The sequence below is a fragment of the Mesitornis unicolor genome, unplaced genomic scaffold (assembly GCF_000695765.1).
Source record: "Mesitornis unicolor isolate BGI_N332 unplaced genomic scaffold, ASM69576v1 scaffold47710, whole genome shotgun sequence".
Taxonomy (NCBI): domain Eukaryota; kingdom Metazoa; phylum Chordata; class Aves; order Mesitornithiformes; family Mesitornithidae; genus Mesitornis; species Mesitornis unicolor.
The window spans coordinates 96,266-112,352 of record NW_010158642.1 but is presented as its reverse complement, the minus strand read 5'-3'; the positions used below and the strand labels follow the sequence as shown (position 1 = coordinate 112,352).

Genomic DNA, 16,087 nt, shown 5'->3' with positions numbered 1-16,087 from the left:
CTGTTTAAGGTTTGGCAGTGCGGGCAGACCTGACACCGCCAACCTATACCAAGAATACAACAGACATTTATTGAAGGTGTCTAGTACCATCCAGAAATCATCAGCGGCACATACTGACGCTGTTCAGGACTCCGTCTCTGGCCAAATCAGGGTGGTCTAACATGCATCTTGAACTGAGTGTACACTATTCTGAGCTACTCACTCTTTGCTCTAGCTTCTGTGTGTCAGAGCGACGCAATGAAGTGACTGAACTATTAAAAGAACACATAATCCAATTAAAAATGGCAGTTAATACCTTTCTGGGTGATTATCTGCCACCAAAGTTCTGCTGGTCTTTGAAAGCTGGTGGACAGTTTCAGCATAGTCTTCTACAGCTTGTTCCAAAATCTGGTGTTTCTTCAGCATGGACACTGCACTCTGTTCATCCTGCAATGGTGACAGCAAACAACAGTCAAGCCCCTCACTCCAAAGAAAGACAGCACACAGCAAGTTGAACTTGGTGTGCGAGCAAAAAGGGGTAGCCAGAAAGATTTATAAAGAACTGTTCCCAAGTACAGCTTGAAGACAAGTTGGTCTGCCAATGGTATGTTGAGTTCACAGCAAATGGTACCCATAGAGAGCAAAATAATGAGTGAAAGAGTGAATGCAACAACCCCTCTGGGATGCAGAACAAAATTACATCAGCTGTGCATTGAGCATGTTGAATTTCCTCTTCTACAGAGCTCTTTGTGCGTTTACACAACACTGGTGATTGTACAGGACTCAGGAAAATTGAACCATTTTAGGCACGTCACTTGTCAGGCTTTTCAATGATAGACTGGGTCAAAGAAAAGAAATCCTATGGAGCCCATGCCAAAGGATTCTCCACCAAAGTGCTTGGAGAAATTCCAATCAAAACTTTGTATGCATTGTTATGATTAAGACAAAAAAACCCCAACTCTCAGTGTCAACTGGTATTGTCAATAAGCCTTTTCATTAAAATATTTTTGTGATGTACTATTCACATTAATATTCCTTTTTATCTGCATTGCCTAGATATAAAAAAAGAAAACAAATCCTTTAAAGTGAAGACTGAATTGAATGTGTTATACTGATACAAAGCTGGGTTTTATTTTATCAGGGCAACGAATGCAGTATATTTACGTAAATAACAAGATACAGCACTCTAACACTTCCTTGAAAAACAGAAGTTCACCTACTCTTTGATATGGTCTGATGCTGATTTCACTTCACTGGGAGTAAAAGCTGATGACTAAAGGTATCAACTGAGCAACCATTAGGCCCTTTTCACAGACAGGTGCATTGTGCTGTTACCAGTGATTCAAAACTAATGGAAAACTGGATCTAACTGGACTTTACTGGTATCCCCCCAACCTTACAGCAAAGGCAGGCACACAGGTGCCATCCACAGTCTGAGCATGCTTCACTGACTCAGTACAGCAAGGCCTATCCTCCACGCTACCAGAGATGTTGTAACAGATAGAAGAGATGATCACTTCAGGTTTCACAAGGGAATCATATTTGTTTATGTTACCATTACATTAGCAACATATTAAATTATGTCACCTGCCCGCCTCTAGCTAAGCAATTAAAACCAAACTAGTGTCGCTGTGGAGCTGCTCACCTTGGCTTTCTCTTCTGACATCATGTAGAGCTCCTGCTCACTCATCCAGGCCTCAGCCTCAGCAGCATCAAAGTAATATTGCTGTGCTCTGTGAGACTCCTCCAGGCGCTTGTGGCGTTTCTCCGTCTCCTCGATTAGGAGGTTCCACAGCTGCTGCAGGTCTGCAAGTCTCTGCTGAATTGCTTCAGCATTAGGGCTACTCTCTGTGATAATGTTTTGACTCCTCTCGAAAATGTCATCGATACGAGGCTGATGTCCCTGGATTTCTTTCTGAAGGGTCTACGCAGGAGAAAAGCAGACTGATGAGATGCTGCGCCAAACAAAAATGCCAGTCAGGGGTCTTAACTCTAGAGGGGCAGCAAAACACAGGCCATCAGCTAATGTGGACAAATGGGGCTGTGCCCTCCCTGAACATGCCATCACCTGGTGATCACACTGCCTCCACACAGCACATGGCCACCGAAGCATCCATCAATTTACCCCAAGCCTTTCCTTCCTGAATTAGTCAGCATAAAGAGTAATAACAGTACTGGAGCTCTAACGGCACCTACTTACCTGATTTTTCTTTATTAGTAGCTGCACGGTCTGGAGGTTGTGTCCGTGATCAGTAGATGTAGCTATAGGCATCCTCTCTCCAACCCACAACTGAAAGCAAGAGAAAAGCACATTGATTTTAAGCAACTTCAGACACAGCTTGGGCAGCAGAGATGCTGGTGCACACAAGATGCAAAAAAGCAGCATTACTCAAACATGCTATTGAGAGACACGATCAAAAGGTTTCTTCCTGTCATAGGTGTGACATTTTCATAGTATCTGGGGAACAGGATTTCTTTTGTACTCACGATTTCATCCTCCACATCCCGGTTGAACTGGTGGATCTCTTTGGAGGCCAGCAGGTTTGCCTTTCTTTCATTCAAAGGTTCCAACAACTCCAAAAATTTCTTTTCTACAGTAAGGCGTTTGCCATCTACTTCATCTGTACTCTTCCCTTCTTGACTTAGAGCCCGTGCTTGGCTTTGCAGCTCCTCTATCTCCTTCTTACGAACGTCCATTTGATTCTCTAGCATCTAAACAGAAACGTAGCAAAGAGGTCCTGAAAACCGGTGTAAAAGCAGTTGATATGACTAGGGTATATCAAGAGCTTCATAAGAAGAAAGAAGAGATGCTGGTCAGTAAGGATTTACCACATTAATAATTATTGTAGCATTCATATTGCAAGTAACAAGGCTTAACACAGACTCACAACTGTGGTTATCCCTCAGTTATGTCTGCATGTGCAAATCGTGAAATTGGCACAAGAGCTTCATTGCTCCCTGCTGTCCTTGCTACTCCCTGCTGCCTTTACAGCAGTGAATCAGGGACTGATCAGTTTCAGGTAAGTCTGAACCACAGGCAGGCAGCCACGTACAGAGAGGGAATGTGCAGTGACTGGAGGACTACAGCGGGAGACAGAACAAAGACATTAATGTGGGGAAGGAAGGCAGTATAAGGTAGAAATTGTATCAATAAATTTATGGCTGATTTGTTTCTGGGTGTATTTCTGGTTCTTCTTAAAGATATATGAAACAACAGGAAGAAAGAAAAGCAAATAAATTATTTTCTATATTGAAAAGACCCCCCATCTGTTCCTCTGAGTGCAGATATCTACTGTCTGCCCGCTCTACAACCTGCACTCCGTTTACCTGCTGCTTCTTCAACAGGATGTTGACACTGGTGAGATCTTTTCCATAGTCATCCGACTGAATTTGACTCTCCAAACCATTCAGCCACTTATCCAAATCAGCACAGCTCTGGGTAAAAAGCTCCGCCTTGTTTGCATCAAAGAGACGCTGAGCCTTGGTCTGGGTAGTGGATTCAAGCTCTTCCCACATTTGATGGAGACCTGTCAGCTTCTCTTTCACTACGGCTTCAGTCTCCGGTTTCTCTGCAATCAGCTGCATTCCCTCCTGCAAAGCAAAGCACAGTAAAATTGTACCTCCTCGGGAGCACTCACAGAGCGTTAGTTAAATTATTCTCATTAGTAAGCACTCAGGATTCCTCATCTGCTGGCAGCATCAACCACTCATTTTCTGTCTCCAATCATCCAGCGACTCCTTCCAGAACATCAGCTCCCAGGCCCGTCTGTCACCAGGAAGACGATTTACTGGGAATGGGAAGGTCACGCAACACCTCCTTTTCTTCCCCACTACACACGTTCCTTTGTAGGAGCTCCTGGGGACACTGCTCAGATGGGAGCGGAGCAGGATGCCCCATGCTGCCTGTGCCGCAGCAGAGGAGGGAGCTGCAGCTGAACAAGCTGTGTGTCTAGCTGCTGTGGGCCATTTCACCAGGAAAGCAATGAAGTCCCAGCATAATGCTGGGAGAGGGAGCTTACAGCACCAGCACTGAGCTGTGCAACTGAAGAGGGTTATGCTGATGGGTTGTAGCAAGTACCATGGGTCTAAGCTAGTATCAGAGAGGAATCATCTTCCTTGGGAAGCAGGAACCCTGTATTTAGCACCAGCAGAGTCCCTGGACTTAGGATGTTTTTTGCCTTCACAAAGACTGTAACAGTTTTGGAAATATTTTATTTCTAGTTATACTTCTACCTCTGCACCTCAGTGGTGCTGAAAACGTACAAAACCTTTTCAGATGTGAACACTAATCACAGCCCTGCACATTTAATAGCTGTGACCACTGGTAACATTAATACAGTGATTGTCAGCTAGAGCTCAACACACAACTTTGGTACTTTGCTGCAATCTGATTTTTCAGTGGCAAAGAGTGAGGATGTATTAGAATCACTAAAAAGTACTTCCTGTACTAAGAGCAGCCTTCTAATTACACCATTAAAGGGTACTGCTATTTGCAGATCACAGAAAAGCCTCTAATGGGATAGAGAGTGCCAAAGTGGGAAAGGAAATGAGCAATTAAGCTAACTTACACTGAACAGAAACCCACTGTCAGAGCTAAAGAGGAGACCTCCTTAGTGTTCCAGAACTGCACAGGAGAAACAGGGGGAAAAAAAGTACAGCTCATCACAGCATATTAAAGCCTTCAAAGTAACTTGATACAGAGCTGTGAATTTTAATTAATCACAAAACTGGCTGTACTTTGCCTCATGCACTAATTTAGCACAGGGAAAGGCAGCCTGATTACAGTCCTGAATGACTGAAAACCAACATGGAAGTCTAAATTCAATTATTTCACCTACATTCAGCCATTTCCCAGGAAGTACTTCTTTATTAGCTCAAATCACAACATTACCCCTTATGCCCTTTGGGTATGAAAACTAGGTTATGCCTTCTGCCTAACAGGTAAGAAAGACTAGACAAAACTAAAACTAAAACCTTAGCCAGTGACTAATCTGTCTTGGAAAAAAACCATTTAACATGAATGAGGAATTAAATGGGTTAGATGGAGACACAATGTGATAGATACTTGTACAGTAATGAAATCTCCTTTTGCCTTAGCTGGAGAGATGATTCAAGAACCAATACTGCAGAGGAGCAGATCCCATATCTGTGCATAACCATCTTCGACAAAGATGAAGACATTTTTTGGGCGTTCTTTAGTTACCTTTTCAATCTTCTCTAGCCATTCTTTGTTGGATGCAAGTTCTGCCATAAATGCCTGATGCTTCAGCCATTTGCTATGCAGGTTCCTTGCCTCATCATAGGACATATCCTGGGCTGTAAGCATCTTTTCATTGATCCAGAGTGAGAGCTGAAAAGGAAAATACAGAGTTGTTTGTGAAAACATATGTAGTGGGAAATAATGCAACATACTGAATGCCTCCACATGAAGAACAAAGAAATGCCTCTGAAGAGCAGCTGTGTGAGATTCAGAGACTGCTTTTACTCAGGGTTCAGTCAAGGACCCACCTCTTCAACAGTTAAATTTAAATACCCATCTCCAATATATAAATAACCAATGACTCAAGCAGAAAGGAATCAACTTCATGATGAGCAAAATTAAACACACAGGTCTCACCCAGCTCAGCAGCAAGAGAAACAGGGACATGTGCCCTACTTATCAGCCACAGTGTAATTTCCTATTGCGTTTCCCTTGCAACGTTACTCAAAGTGCTACTCAGGACCGGGGCTGGAATGTCATCACCGCACCCCTGTGGAGCCTTACTGACTTCCTGAGGACACAGCAGAAGGACACGCTGACGAAGTGGCATGCAAAAGGCAGTCTCCAGAATTAAGCAGAGTCCCAAGGTAAATTCTTCAGGGAAACTCTGCATGAGAAATCCTGTATTTCTACTTGCATCAGAAAGTCTTAAGAATAAAGATGGTTCTGTACCATTAATTCACATGACATTTGTATGCTTCCCCCATAGTCTTTTCCCTATATAGGTTTACATAAATAAATGTATTTATCCAATCTCCAGTAAGGTTTTGGTACTCAAGACTTTCCTTTTCCCATTATATAAAATAAAAAAATTATTTCATTCTGATTTTCTGCAAATATAAAGTCATTGAGAACAATTTGCAGATCAACACTGGAGAAAATCAATTAAATAATTACAAAACAGCTTATTCGCCGAGGGCAAAGGAAATGTGAAAGTGATCACGGTAGACAACATCAAATTTCCTCCTAGGGTGAGTCTGACTGCTTTACTTATCCCTTAGATACGGATAAAAAACACATTCACAAGAATGTTTACGGAATTTGAAAAATATACATTTTCTGCCTATTTAGTCACCCACCCAAGTGGAAAATGTCAAAACAAATAGAAGCTTTGTAACTAGAACGCCACTTTGGCGAGGCACGCTGTCCTGCCAAGGAAGCATCCTGACAAGGGGAGTACCAGAGCACAGGCGAGACTCGTCAATTCTCTGCTATGTACTCAGGGGACAGCACAACAAATTCATTCAGCATTCACACGCCTTTTTAAAACTGTCCCTTAAAGGCACTGTTAAGCTCCACAAAAATGGAAAAGTTACGAGAGCAACCAAAGAAATTCCTTATCTGATCTTTCTCTCAAGCCTAAAGAGAAAAATGCTGATGTCAATGCAGACTTTCTGTAGGCAGTGAAGTTTACAGTTATAGCAGGCTGCTGTGCTGCTTAACAAAGCTCTGAAGGCCACATTAAGGGTTACTGTATAACCTGAAATTAGTGGGTTTACTCTGGCCTTTCTGGGTAGGAGACAGTTGCTTGGCTCTGCAAATTGCACTGCTTGTCTTTCATTGTTTGCTTTTACTCAGCCACAGCATTCACTCTTCTGAGGATTTAAAAGTGCTTCCCAAGGAAAGGTAGAATCGTACGTATTAACCGAGACACAGATAATTCATGGTACATAATCAGGGGCTGTCAGGATAAACCCCTCATTTCTGACTCTCACAAGGTTGCGTTCTTCCTGATAACACTGAAGTGCAAATAAAGCATTTAAGGGGTGACTATTAAAAGTGTTTTTTGCAACCACTACAGTCACTGGATGTCAGTAACTACAGTGCAAAGCTAGCTTTAAAAAAATAAGACAACAGTTCCCTAAAACAGTCCCTCAGATAGGCGCTTGGAGTATTTATTTCTCCAGGAAACCATGAGTGAGTTGTTAACGCCAGCAGAGTTAGCTATCAGGCTATCCCAATCTTCTGCACCTAATACCACCAAATTTTGTTCCTGCTACCAGCTCCCAGAAGGCTGTACCACTCTGCAATGAAAACCAGGCATGAACTAAGGGCAATACAGACACAAACCCCTTGTAAATCTAGCAGAACAACAAGGGAAGGGTGAAAGAGCATTGACGGCTGCTGCACTTCCCAGACACTGCAAACACCCAAGCTGACAGAGCCTATCTCGCAGCATAAGGTTCAACAGACATCTGCGCTGCATGACAAAACCTGCCAGCACACTCTGTGAACAGGCGGAAAACTTCTGACATGCAGAGTCTCGCCAAATGCTTTCACTCTGGCATCCCTAGAGAAATTAGACCAGACAGTGCCGGGACTTCTGAGCACTTTCAGGAAAGATCAGCTTTAATCTCTTCTAAGGTGAGCTGCGTAAGAGCAGGAAGTCAAACAAAACTAAATGGCAAAATTTATCACATCTCCTCTTCTCAGGATTTTCCACTGTCAGTCTTTATTTCATTCACTCAGCAAATTTATTTAACACATTCATATTTACGAATGCGAAAAACAGACAAAAAAGTAACACCACCAGATTAACCTGTGACAGTGTATCTAACTACTAACAACCAGAAAATCTGCTGCCTTTTCCCTCGCCTGTGACCTGGAGGAAAAGTTTATCATTGCTGAGCTGTTGTGATGAGCACTATCCTGCAACCTCCTCGAGAGCCTCTGACCCTGCTCACTGCCTCGCCTGCGGAAGAAAGGAGCGAGCAGCTGGAGGCCACATTTACAATACCATGTCAGCATGGAGTGACCGATGATGAAAGTGGCTGCCCCAGGCAAAGAGCATGCTGCAGAAAACACTCTTCCTTTCCTTCAGCTACAGACAAATGGGAAACAGTCCCTAAGATGGCAGGCAGGAAGGCCGAGGGGTCATTGCCAGTTCAAATCTGTTTTCTAATAATTCTCAGCTACACGGTCAGTGCTAATAAAAAAGTGAAGGGTGAGGTATTGAGTGAGGTACTGCCTTGGCTCCCTTCAGACAGAGGTGCTCCATCTCACAATGCCTCCAGCCCAGGGCAGGTATCAATAGGCACTTTGTAATCACACTAACGCAAAGTCCAAGTCTCATTATGGCTGTCTTCTTGGAAACAACCATTCGATTATTGTCAAGGCTAATGTCCTCTCAAAAAAGATAGGAAAAATTAGCAACGTTTGGGTGTTGTAAGTTCTGTCTGTGAACTGCACAGTGAAGACATCCAAGCTTTACTGGCTGGAGAGAAACAATTGAGAGGAAAGGTATTCAGGTGGCCAGACACTAGAGCTTTGTGTTTTCCTTTTTCTTTCAATGATATACGGGAAATAACAGGTCCTAGGGAACACAACCACACTGACACGGAGACTTGAAGAGATCCAAGAGCCAGGGAGATTTTTCTACGAGAGATGTTCCAGAGGAAGGAAGGAGCCACTGTTAATAACAGCACAATTTTTTGCTAGTCTGTCATGTTTCTACTACTAAGGAAGGAGCAATTTAAGCCAACTTCATGGTTAGCTTACGCAATGCAGGAAAACAGACTGCATCTAGGCAACCAAGCAGTAAACATAATTTGCCCAGTTCATGAGCATCATTTTGTTTGTTTCTTGTACGAAAACTCAGCTGTGAGTCTCCATTCAGACACACTGCAGTGATTTCCAGTCTCTTGTAGCTAGCTAAGATGTGCAGCTGATGTACTGATTCTTGAATTTAAAAGCACAGCTTTGTCACAGTCAGTTCTCTTTGCAGGCTTCAAGATAAGGATAGCTGGTTTTCAATACACATCACAGGCAAGGCTCTTTAATATCTGTCAGTACTGCATGAAACAACCTGAAAATTACTTGATTAATTCCTTATGCTAGGAACAAGATTATTCCTGTCTTTAAAAGGTTGCCTTCAGTGTAAACAGTCCATGTAAGTCACTAGAAAATCTGGAAAGGATTTCTTTTTTTAAATGCTATAGTGCTTAACAATTTTAAACACATGCAAACTATCAGATAAATAACACATTAAAAATATCCAGATTAATCCTGCTCCCCTCTTATCCCTAACCTCTTGTTCTTCTGACTATTGGTTTGTAGAAATCACTTGAAATCTCCTGCACCAGGCCACATACATATATACAGCTGTGGACAAGTCTTAATGAGTTCAGTGCTAATCCCATCAGATTCCACGTGATTAATTTATACCACAGCAGAAAATCTTCACTACTTTTGGCAATTTTCCCTGTCTTTAGCTTAGATGACAAAATGAAATTCAGTTCACGAGGAAAAAACCCCAAACAGATTATTTTTTGTAGCATTTTGGGCTGGGGGGCTTGTATGCATGTTCAATTGTTTACTCCACACTGAATACCACTGGATGACTTGACTGCAAAATGCTAAGTATTCCAGTTGCCACAGAATATGGGCTAAAAATGCTCTTCTGCAGGATGCAGCTTTTAGCAAAAAAAAAGTGAAAGGATGTGATTTACCTCTTGACAATCCTGAAGAAACTTTTGAAGATCTCTGTTATCTTTCAATCTCATCAGAAGTTCGCTGGCTGCTTCACGGTTCTTCCTATGTCTAGTCAGAAAAAATAACAGCAGAGAAAAAAAAAACTTGAAATAGGCATTTCATGCAAAACTGTCATTTGCTGGTTTCCACAGCCTCTTTGGGATATACATACTGAGTAAGTATGTGGTGTGTGTCCTTTACTGCCTTTCAAATGAAGGACATTTTTGAAGTTCAGATACGCATGTGTTATTTAACGTGCTTGCTTAAGTTCATCATCTACTTGTTTTTGTGACCAGTTAAGCACACAAGGAAAATTTTGAAGCCAGCAGGGTTTCACAAGTGTTATGTACAGAATTTGGCCCACTAACTGTTTGACCACAGGAAAGTTCAAACTGTTTGTCAAAAACCGTAAGAAAACTGCAACAGTAAGACTGCATGTTATGTGGCTCTTGCAAAGTGTGTACTTGCTGTAATGCTCTTTATAAGGCACCTTTGCTATAGCTCAGCACCTCCTTCTCTGGAACACAGCTGGAGTGGTTTATATAACCTTTCATATGCTGTGTTTATGAAACAATGCATGCAACACACCTGTGTGTATCTGCAAATAGAAACTTTATGCACACTGGAACTTACTGTTCAGAGCGTTTAAGAGTAGACAGAAGAAAAGATTAGTCTAGAAGCCCTATTTTTAACTCATAACTGTTCGCCCCTTGAAGGATGAGTCATTCTGGCAGTCCCAAAGGTCTGGGTGGGTTCTTCAAATGGACATAGAGCCTGAAGAGCTGATTCCTAAGGTATCACTGAACATGCTTTTAACTCATGCTTAATTTGGAGTAGTTATCTCTGTCCTTCAGTACTTTCACTATTTATGAGCTGATTTAGATGGAGGAGGCAGAGTAAAGAAGGTAATTTTTATTTACTGCTCATTGTGTTAGATTAGGTCATACTTCATTGTACAGGGTCTTAAAGTGAAATATTGCTGCCCTTTGTCATAATGTAAGATAAACAGGCATAGAGAGTTGGAAACTATTTTAAAGGGTGACAATTTATAAGATTATTTCAGTACATACTGGCAATAGCTAAATAAATCCATGTTAGTGGAAATTGCCAGAAACTCATAATACTCAAGAAGACTATAAATCACAAGTTGATGACATCAACTAGATTAAGATACCACTTTTCCTGATGTGCACTAAGTTAGCAGAGCAAGCTCTCTGGCATGAATTTAGTGACTTCAGAAACACAAGGAATACTTGGGAGTACATTTTACATAAAAGCAAAAGGTTTATAAGCAGAGGACTAGGAGAAAACCCTTTACAGGACTACAAATTGCTTCTCTTTTGTCTCAACAGCTTCCTCTGAATAAACGACACAAGCAGCAGCTATAAAGCTGCAGGTCAAGAAAACTGATTTACAAATCAGATGGCAAGGAAGACATAGGTACCCATCAAAGCAAGAGGCTGGAGTCCAAGCCCAGGTAATCCTGAAGTTTCAATAGGGGTTATCTGACAGAATACAAAGAAAAGGACATCGAAATTGTCCCTTAAGAAAAATCTCTGTAATACAGCTAACATCACTGGGTTTGAGTCCACTCTTTCTTGACTGATTTTTATATGCTTGGGCAAACACAGTGCAATACTCAGGTTGCTAAAATGAAGCAAGGAATTGCTTGGGTGATTTTATCATGATGATTTAATAGATTTAAGGCTAGATTACATTCTAGACAGTGTTCTGGAGAGGACACAAGTTGTGACATCAAAAGGAGAATTTTCATGACATTTCTAGAGCTAAGTACGTAGAGAAGTTCTCATGTTGACAAAACTTGAGTTTAACAAACTAACAAATATATCTCCCAGAGAGTGTTGGAAACACTAACTTCAAGAATTTTGAAGGGAAACCACGCAGGGATATCAAAGCAGATGATGACATAGCATTTATTTATTTCTTTTTGTCCTCAGCATAACAAATACGATCTTTAGCACTTAGAGCTGTTTAACTATAAAAGCTTGTTTGGTTGTCCAAGATGACCTGGAGTGAGACTGAAAGATAAGTATTCTCTGAAGAAGACCTGGGCTGAACTGTAACAAGGTTTAAAGTGGATACTTTAAGATGTGATAGTAGTATTTTGAGGATGGACACTGCTGGAACAGGCAGGGATTCCTGTATTCTCCTCATAGAATTGACATCATTTTTAAAGGGTATAAACGGCCTTAGGAAGTCATTTAGCCTGTCATCCTGCCTCAGACTGGCTATGTCTAAATGTTATTAATTCCTTGTTCACGTTTCCCTAAATTCTTTAAAAGCTCCGACAACAGAGATTTCAACATTTTCTGTGCATAACCAGGCCTACCTATAGAAAGTTCTCCCTACGCTCTACTACCAGTACATCAGAAGGGCTTTAGGTAGATTAAACAGGCAGACAAACTGGAGAACAGAACCCTCTGCAATACAAATGTTTATGCAGATACTAGAAGAGTGTGGTGTTAGGGAGGCTGCCCAGTCACCCTGCTCCCTTGACCACGTGTACAGGGGCCCCAGCTGAGCCAGCCAGGCATGTCGGGGCAGTGGACAGGCTGGACCGCAGCTCTGCTGAAGGCTACAAGAATGCAGCCATCACTGGAGGGTGGAGAAAAGTGCAAAGCTTAGTGTTTGACTGCTCATTGCAGTCATCACTACTAAAATCCTGCTCTTCTGAGATGCGCATAGCAGAGTGTCTCCTTTTCTGGAAACATTCAAGACTTGCCTGTACATGTTCCTGTGTGACCTAGTCTAGGTGATCCTGCTCTGGCAGGGGGGTTGGACTGGATGATCTTTCGAGGTCCCTTTCAACTCCTAATATTCTGTGATTCTGAGAAGGGTCAGAAACTCAGACTCTGTCACACGTAAGGTTGTCAATAACTGCTTCCTGCTAATTTGCTAAAACAGGTTGTGGAAGAAGATCTCACACTTTCGCAAAAGAGTTTGCTCTGCAGATTCTAATTATTCAGAATGACTTCGAATTCATCTGCCTGTTCACATAAATAATCACATATATGACTTACACCACAGCGGTGTCTAGGGGCTGTAATCAAAGGTGGCTTCCCTACACATATAGTGCAGGGGTAACCTCAGATCCAAACATCCAAGCTAAGCCAGGCCTACATGGTAAAATAGGGGATAGGGAATATACCATAGTCAGTTAAAACGTGAGGGCATCTTCCTTCTGTGCCAATGTTATAAAGAGTCTACAACAGGAAAATGAGATCTGTTCAGCACTAGGAGGTGTCTGTTTCAAATTAATTCCAGAGCAGAGCACCAACATTTGCCACAGTGTCCCCATGCTGTCTCCCCAGAGGCCCTTGAGAATGCTAACAATGCTAAAACTGACAAAATCACTTGTGGTTTAACTGTAAGCCTGTGGGTTTCAAAGCCTGTGCAGGAATAATAAATCTTACACATAGTGTGAATGCAACTGCCTGCTAAGCATACTGAGATACATGCAAGGCAGTTTTAGCTTCTTTAGCTCCAGCAAAAAGGAGGCACTCTCCTTTCTGAATGGGCAAGAACAAAATTTATTTCTGTTATCTGTTGAGCAGAAAGTTGCACAAATACAAAAGTTGATGAGAAACAGACCTAGATCACAATCTGAGTCAGATCTGGCACTGTCTTTAAACTAAACCTCATCTGCAGAATCAGAGGGGCCATGTGTAGGCACACAGACTTGGGCAGTCCCCTTATGCTCTTCCACAAGAGAAAATGGAGGAGAAAATGCTTCCCCTGCGGCTGGCAGAAACGGCAGCGGAAGTCACCAAAGCAGGGACAGCTGCACTGGAGAGATCAGCTTATTCCCCAGCTGGAAAAGCTAGCTAGCGTTAGCTTTATTCAAATTCATCTCCTCCTTCCTTCACTCATTCTCCATGTCCTTATTCCCCTTTATTCTTCCCTGTGAACTGCACTAAAAGATAGTGCTGGAGTGTTAATCTCTCATTGCACAGCTCCTGCACTCTGCTCTCCTTCCTTAGCCTGATGCCTAAGATGTCTATTCAGATGGTAAAAATTTTAGGGAAGAGTCTGTGTGCTGTACCAAAGGACAGTGAGGTCTCCTCTGGAATACCCTGAAAGCATGACTCTAAAAAAAAAAAATAATCTATTGACAATACTAAAAACTACAAAGAGCTCCATATGAGAAGTACGGATCCACTTCGCATATTTGTGCATGTTTGTTTGGGTCCTTTGTTTACATCGAGGTGGAGCCTGGCTGGGAGAAGAATTTTTTGTAAAACCTAAGAGGCTTCCTTTGCTACCACTCCCACTATACCCAGCCCTAAGGCTTTGTTCTTGAGCCTTATCAGCCTTACAGGCTCAGAGAGCAACCACACGGATTTCCTGAATAGCACTGCATCAAGATAGCTTTTGCAGTGCTCTGCATAAATTACTTAGGAATTGAGGAAAGGTGTTGGAAAAAAAGGGGCTTAAAAAAATACAGTCTCTAGGATTTGCCTGCTATTCAAAGCAGGAACTCCAGCACATGTCCCACAGCCAGGATGGCCCAGGTGGCCAGCTGGGGTGCCACAGGACAAATGGGACACAGAGTGGCTGCACCGGGGTAGGGGTGGGGTGGGGGGGAAGCTGCTACAAGACCATCACAGCTGTGGCAGCAGGAACCTCTCTGCAGTGCACACAGAACAGAGCCTGAAGCTGTCTCCCACCCCAGCCACCTCAGGAAGAGCTTTAAGAAGCAGTCTACCATTTGCTTCTATATCCTTGAATACTGTCTTCCAATATTCCAAAAGTTGCAGAAAGAAGACACCTGACCAGAAGGCCAGGATCAAGTCCCTCCTGCTTTTATAAGCGGATGGGAAAACTCGGAGCAGAGGACACTGGAAGTCAGAGAGGGTAAATAAGGAAAATAATTTTCCTAGCTTTCACCATGATTGCTTTCATATAATCTCCTCTTCCTTTGCAGATTCTCTTTGGGATCTAAAGTGAGCCAAGCTGGTTAGAGAGAGAATGAAACTGTGAGGTATCCTTGGAGTTAGGTTGTCAGAGGGCTCAGAGGCCCTCAGCAACTGCTAGGACAGGAACAGCCACCTTTCTTGAAGCCATGAGCCACAGCTAAGTGGGTGAATACACAGTGGGACACATTTTCCAAAACAGGAGAGGCATTGCATTTTCTAAACTACTTCAGTTCAGTTTCTCCTTGGAGGTAGAGGCATCTGAATAACTCTGAGCTTACCAGCTGTGGGAGGATGCTAGTCTGATAGAACGGTTGTCAGTAATATCTCACATAAAAGTTTTGTATGAGCTTACTGCTGTGTTCTGATACTCATGATTGAAAAGCATTGTGAAAGACTCCACTATTATTCAAACCAAAAGCAGAAAGAACCATGAATCATAGCCATCAAAACCGAACCTTGTTTTGCAAGGAAAAAGAAATTCTTAATGTTCTATGGCATCTATGTCACAGCTAAAGCGACAAAGCAAAAGACTTGTTCTAAGATGAAAGACACATTTGTACCAATGCTTCCTAATCTGATTTCAGAAGGGCGAGACAAGTTGGGAAAGGTGATCAAAGCCAAGCAGGTGGGGTAGATACAATGCCAGTTAAGTCTTGAAGAGCCACATTCCTTCCTCAGAGGAAGAACAGGAATATATTATTATAATTAAATCAGCTAGGAGGTAGCAGAGGAGACTTGCGGAACCAGGTGTAGCTAACTGTTACAGCTCCCACCGTAACATCGTGTCTGTTAATACTCCAAGAATTATATAGTAACACTGATACGATCAAATGCTGGGTAGTAAGCTCATTACCTAGTAAGTCTCTAGAAAATGAGAAAGGTAATTTTAATCAAGATTAGCCTGGCACATTTTTGAAACATTACAGTTCCTATTTTTCCACAGGACAAAGAAAACAGCCTGCAACAAATATTTTCTAACACGTTACTTTGCCTTTGGATTCTGGTAAAAGGTCATCTCTCAGAGAGCAGCATTAAGGTATGAACAGCCACATTCTGCCATCATTCTGACCTTACCTGTCATCAATAGAGTCCACTTTCTCCTGGATTTTATCAGAGTTAATGTTCCCATCACTAACTAGCCTCCTGCCAGTCTCTACAACAGCATTGATCTTTTCTTCATTGGCATCCATTGTGGTCATGAAATCCTCCTGTTTTTTAATAGCAGCTTCTGCTCCTTCCAAGGTAGTCGGCATTTCCGTGTGTGCCAAAACATACTCCTGTGATTAACACATAAATCAGAGAAAGAAAAGTATTACACTCAGGCTATGCTGCCTGCTCCAACAACAGATTCATCACACATGAAAAGAAATGTTTCCCAAGAACAGTTAGAAGTAAAACACAAAAAACAAATTATAGTTAAAAGAGGGGCAATTTGCCTCTT

At 42.2% G+C, this 16,087-nt stretch overlaps 1 protein-coding gene across 2 annotated transcripts in view; it reads right to left on the bottom strand.

The window, feature by feature from the left end:
* The window catches only part of SPTBN1 (spectrin, beta, non-erythrocytic 1), a 91,265-nt gene that overhangs the window by 19,018 nt on the left and 56,160 nt on the right, over positions 1 to 16,087 (bottom strand). For both annotated transcript variants that reach the window (XM_010184035.1, XM_010184043.1), the window contains exons 16-23: positions 15,721 to 15,923; positions 9,688 to 9,778; positions 5,183 to 5,329; positions 3,307 to 3,570; positions 2,467 to 2,691; positions 2,180 to 2,269; positions 1,625 to 1,903; positions 296 to 426 (exon numbers count right to left, since the gene is read on the bottom strand). In XM_010184035.1, the coding sequence (XP_010182337.1) occupies positions 296 to 426; positions 1,625 to 1,903; positions 2,180 to 2,269; positions 2,467 to 2,691; positions 3,307 to 3,570; positions 5,183 to 5,329; positions 9,688 to 9,778; positions 15,721 to 15,923 (1,430 nt within the window). The remainder of the gene's footprint in view (positions 1 to 295; positions 427 to 1,624; positions 1,904 to 2,179; positions 2,270 to 2,466; positions 2,692 to 3,306; positions 3,571 to 5,182; positions 5,330 to 9,687; positions 9,779 to 15,720; positions 15,924 to 16,087) is intronic.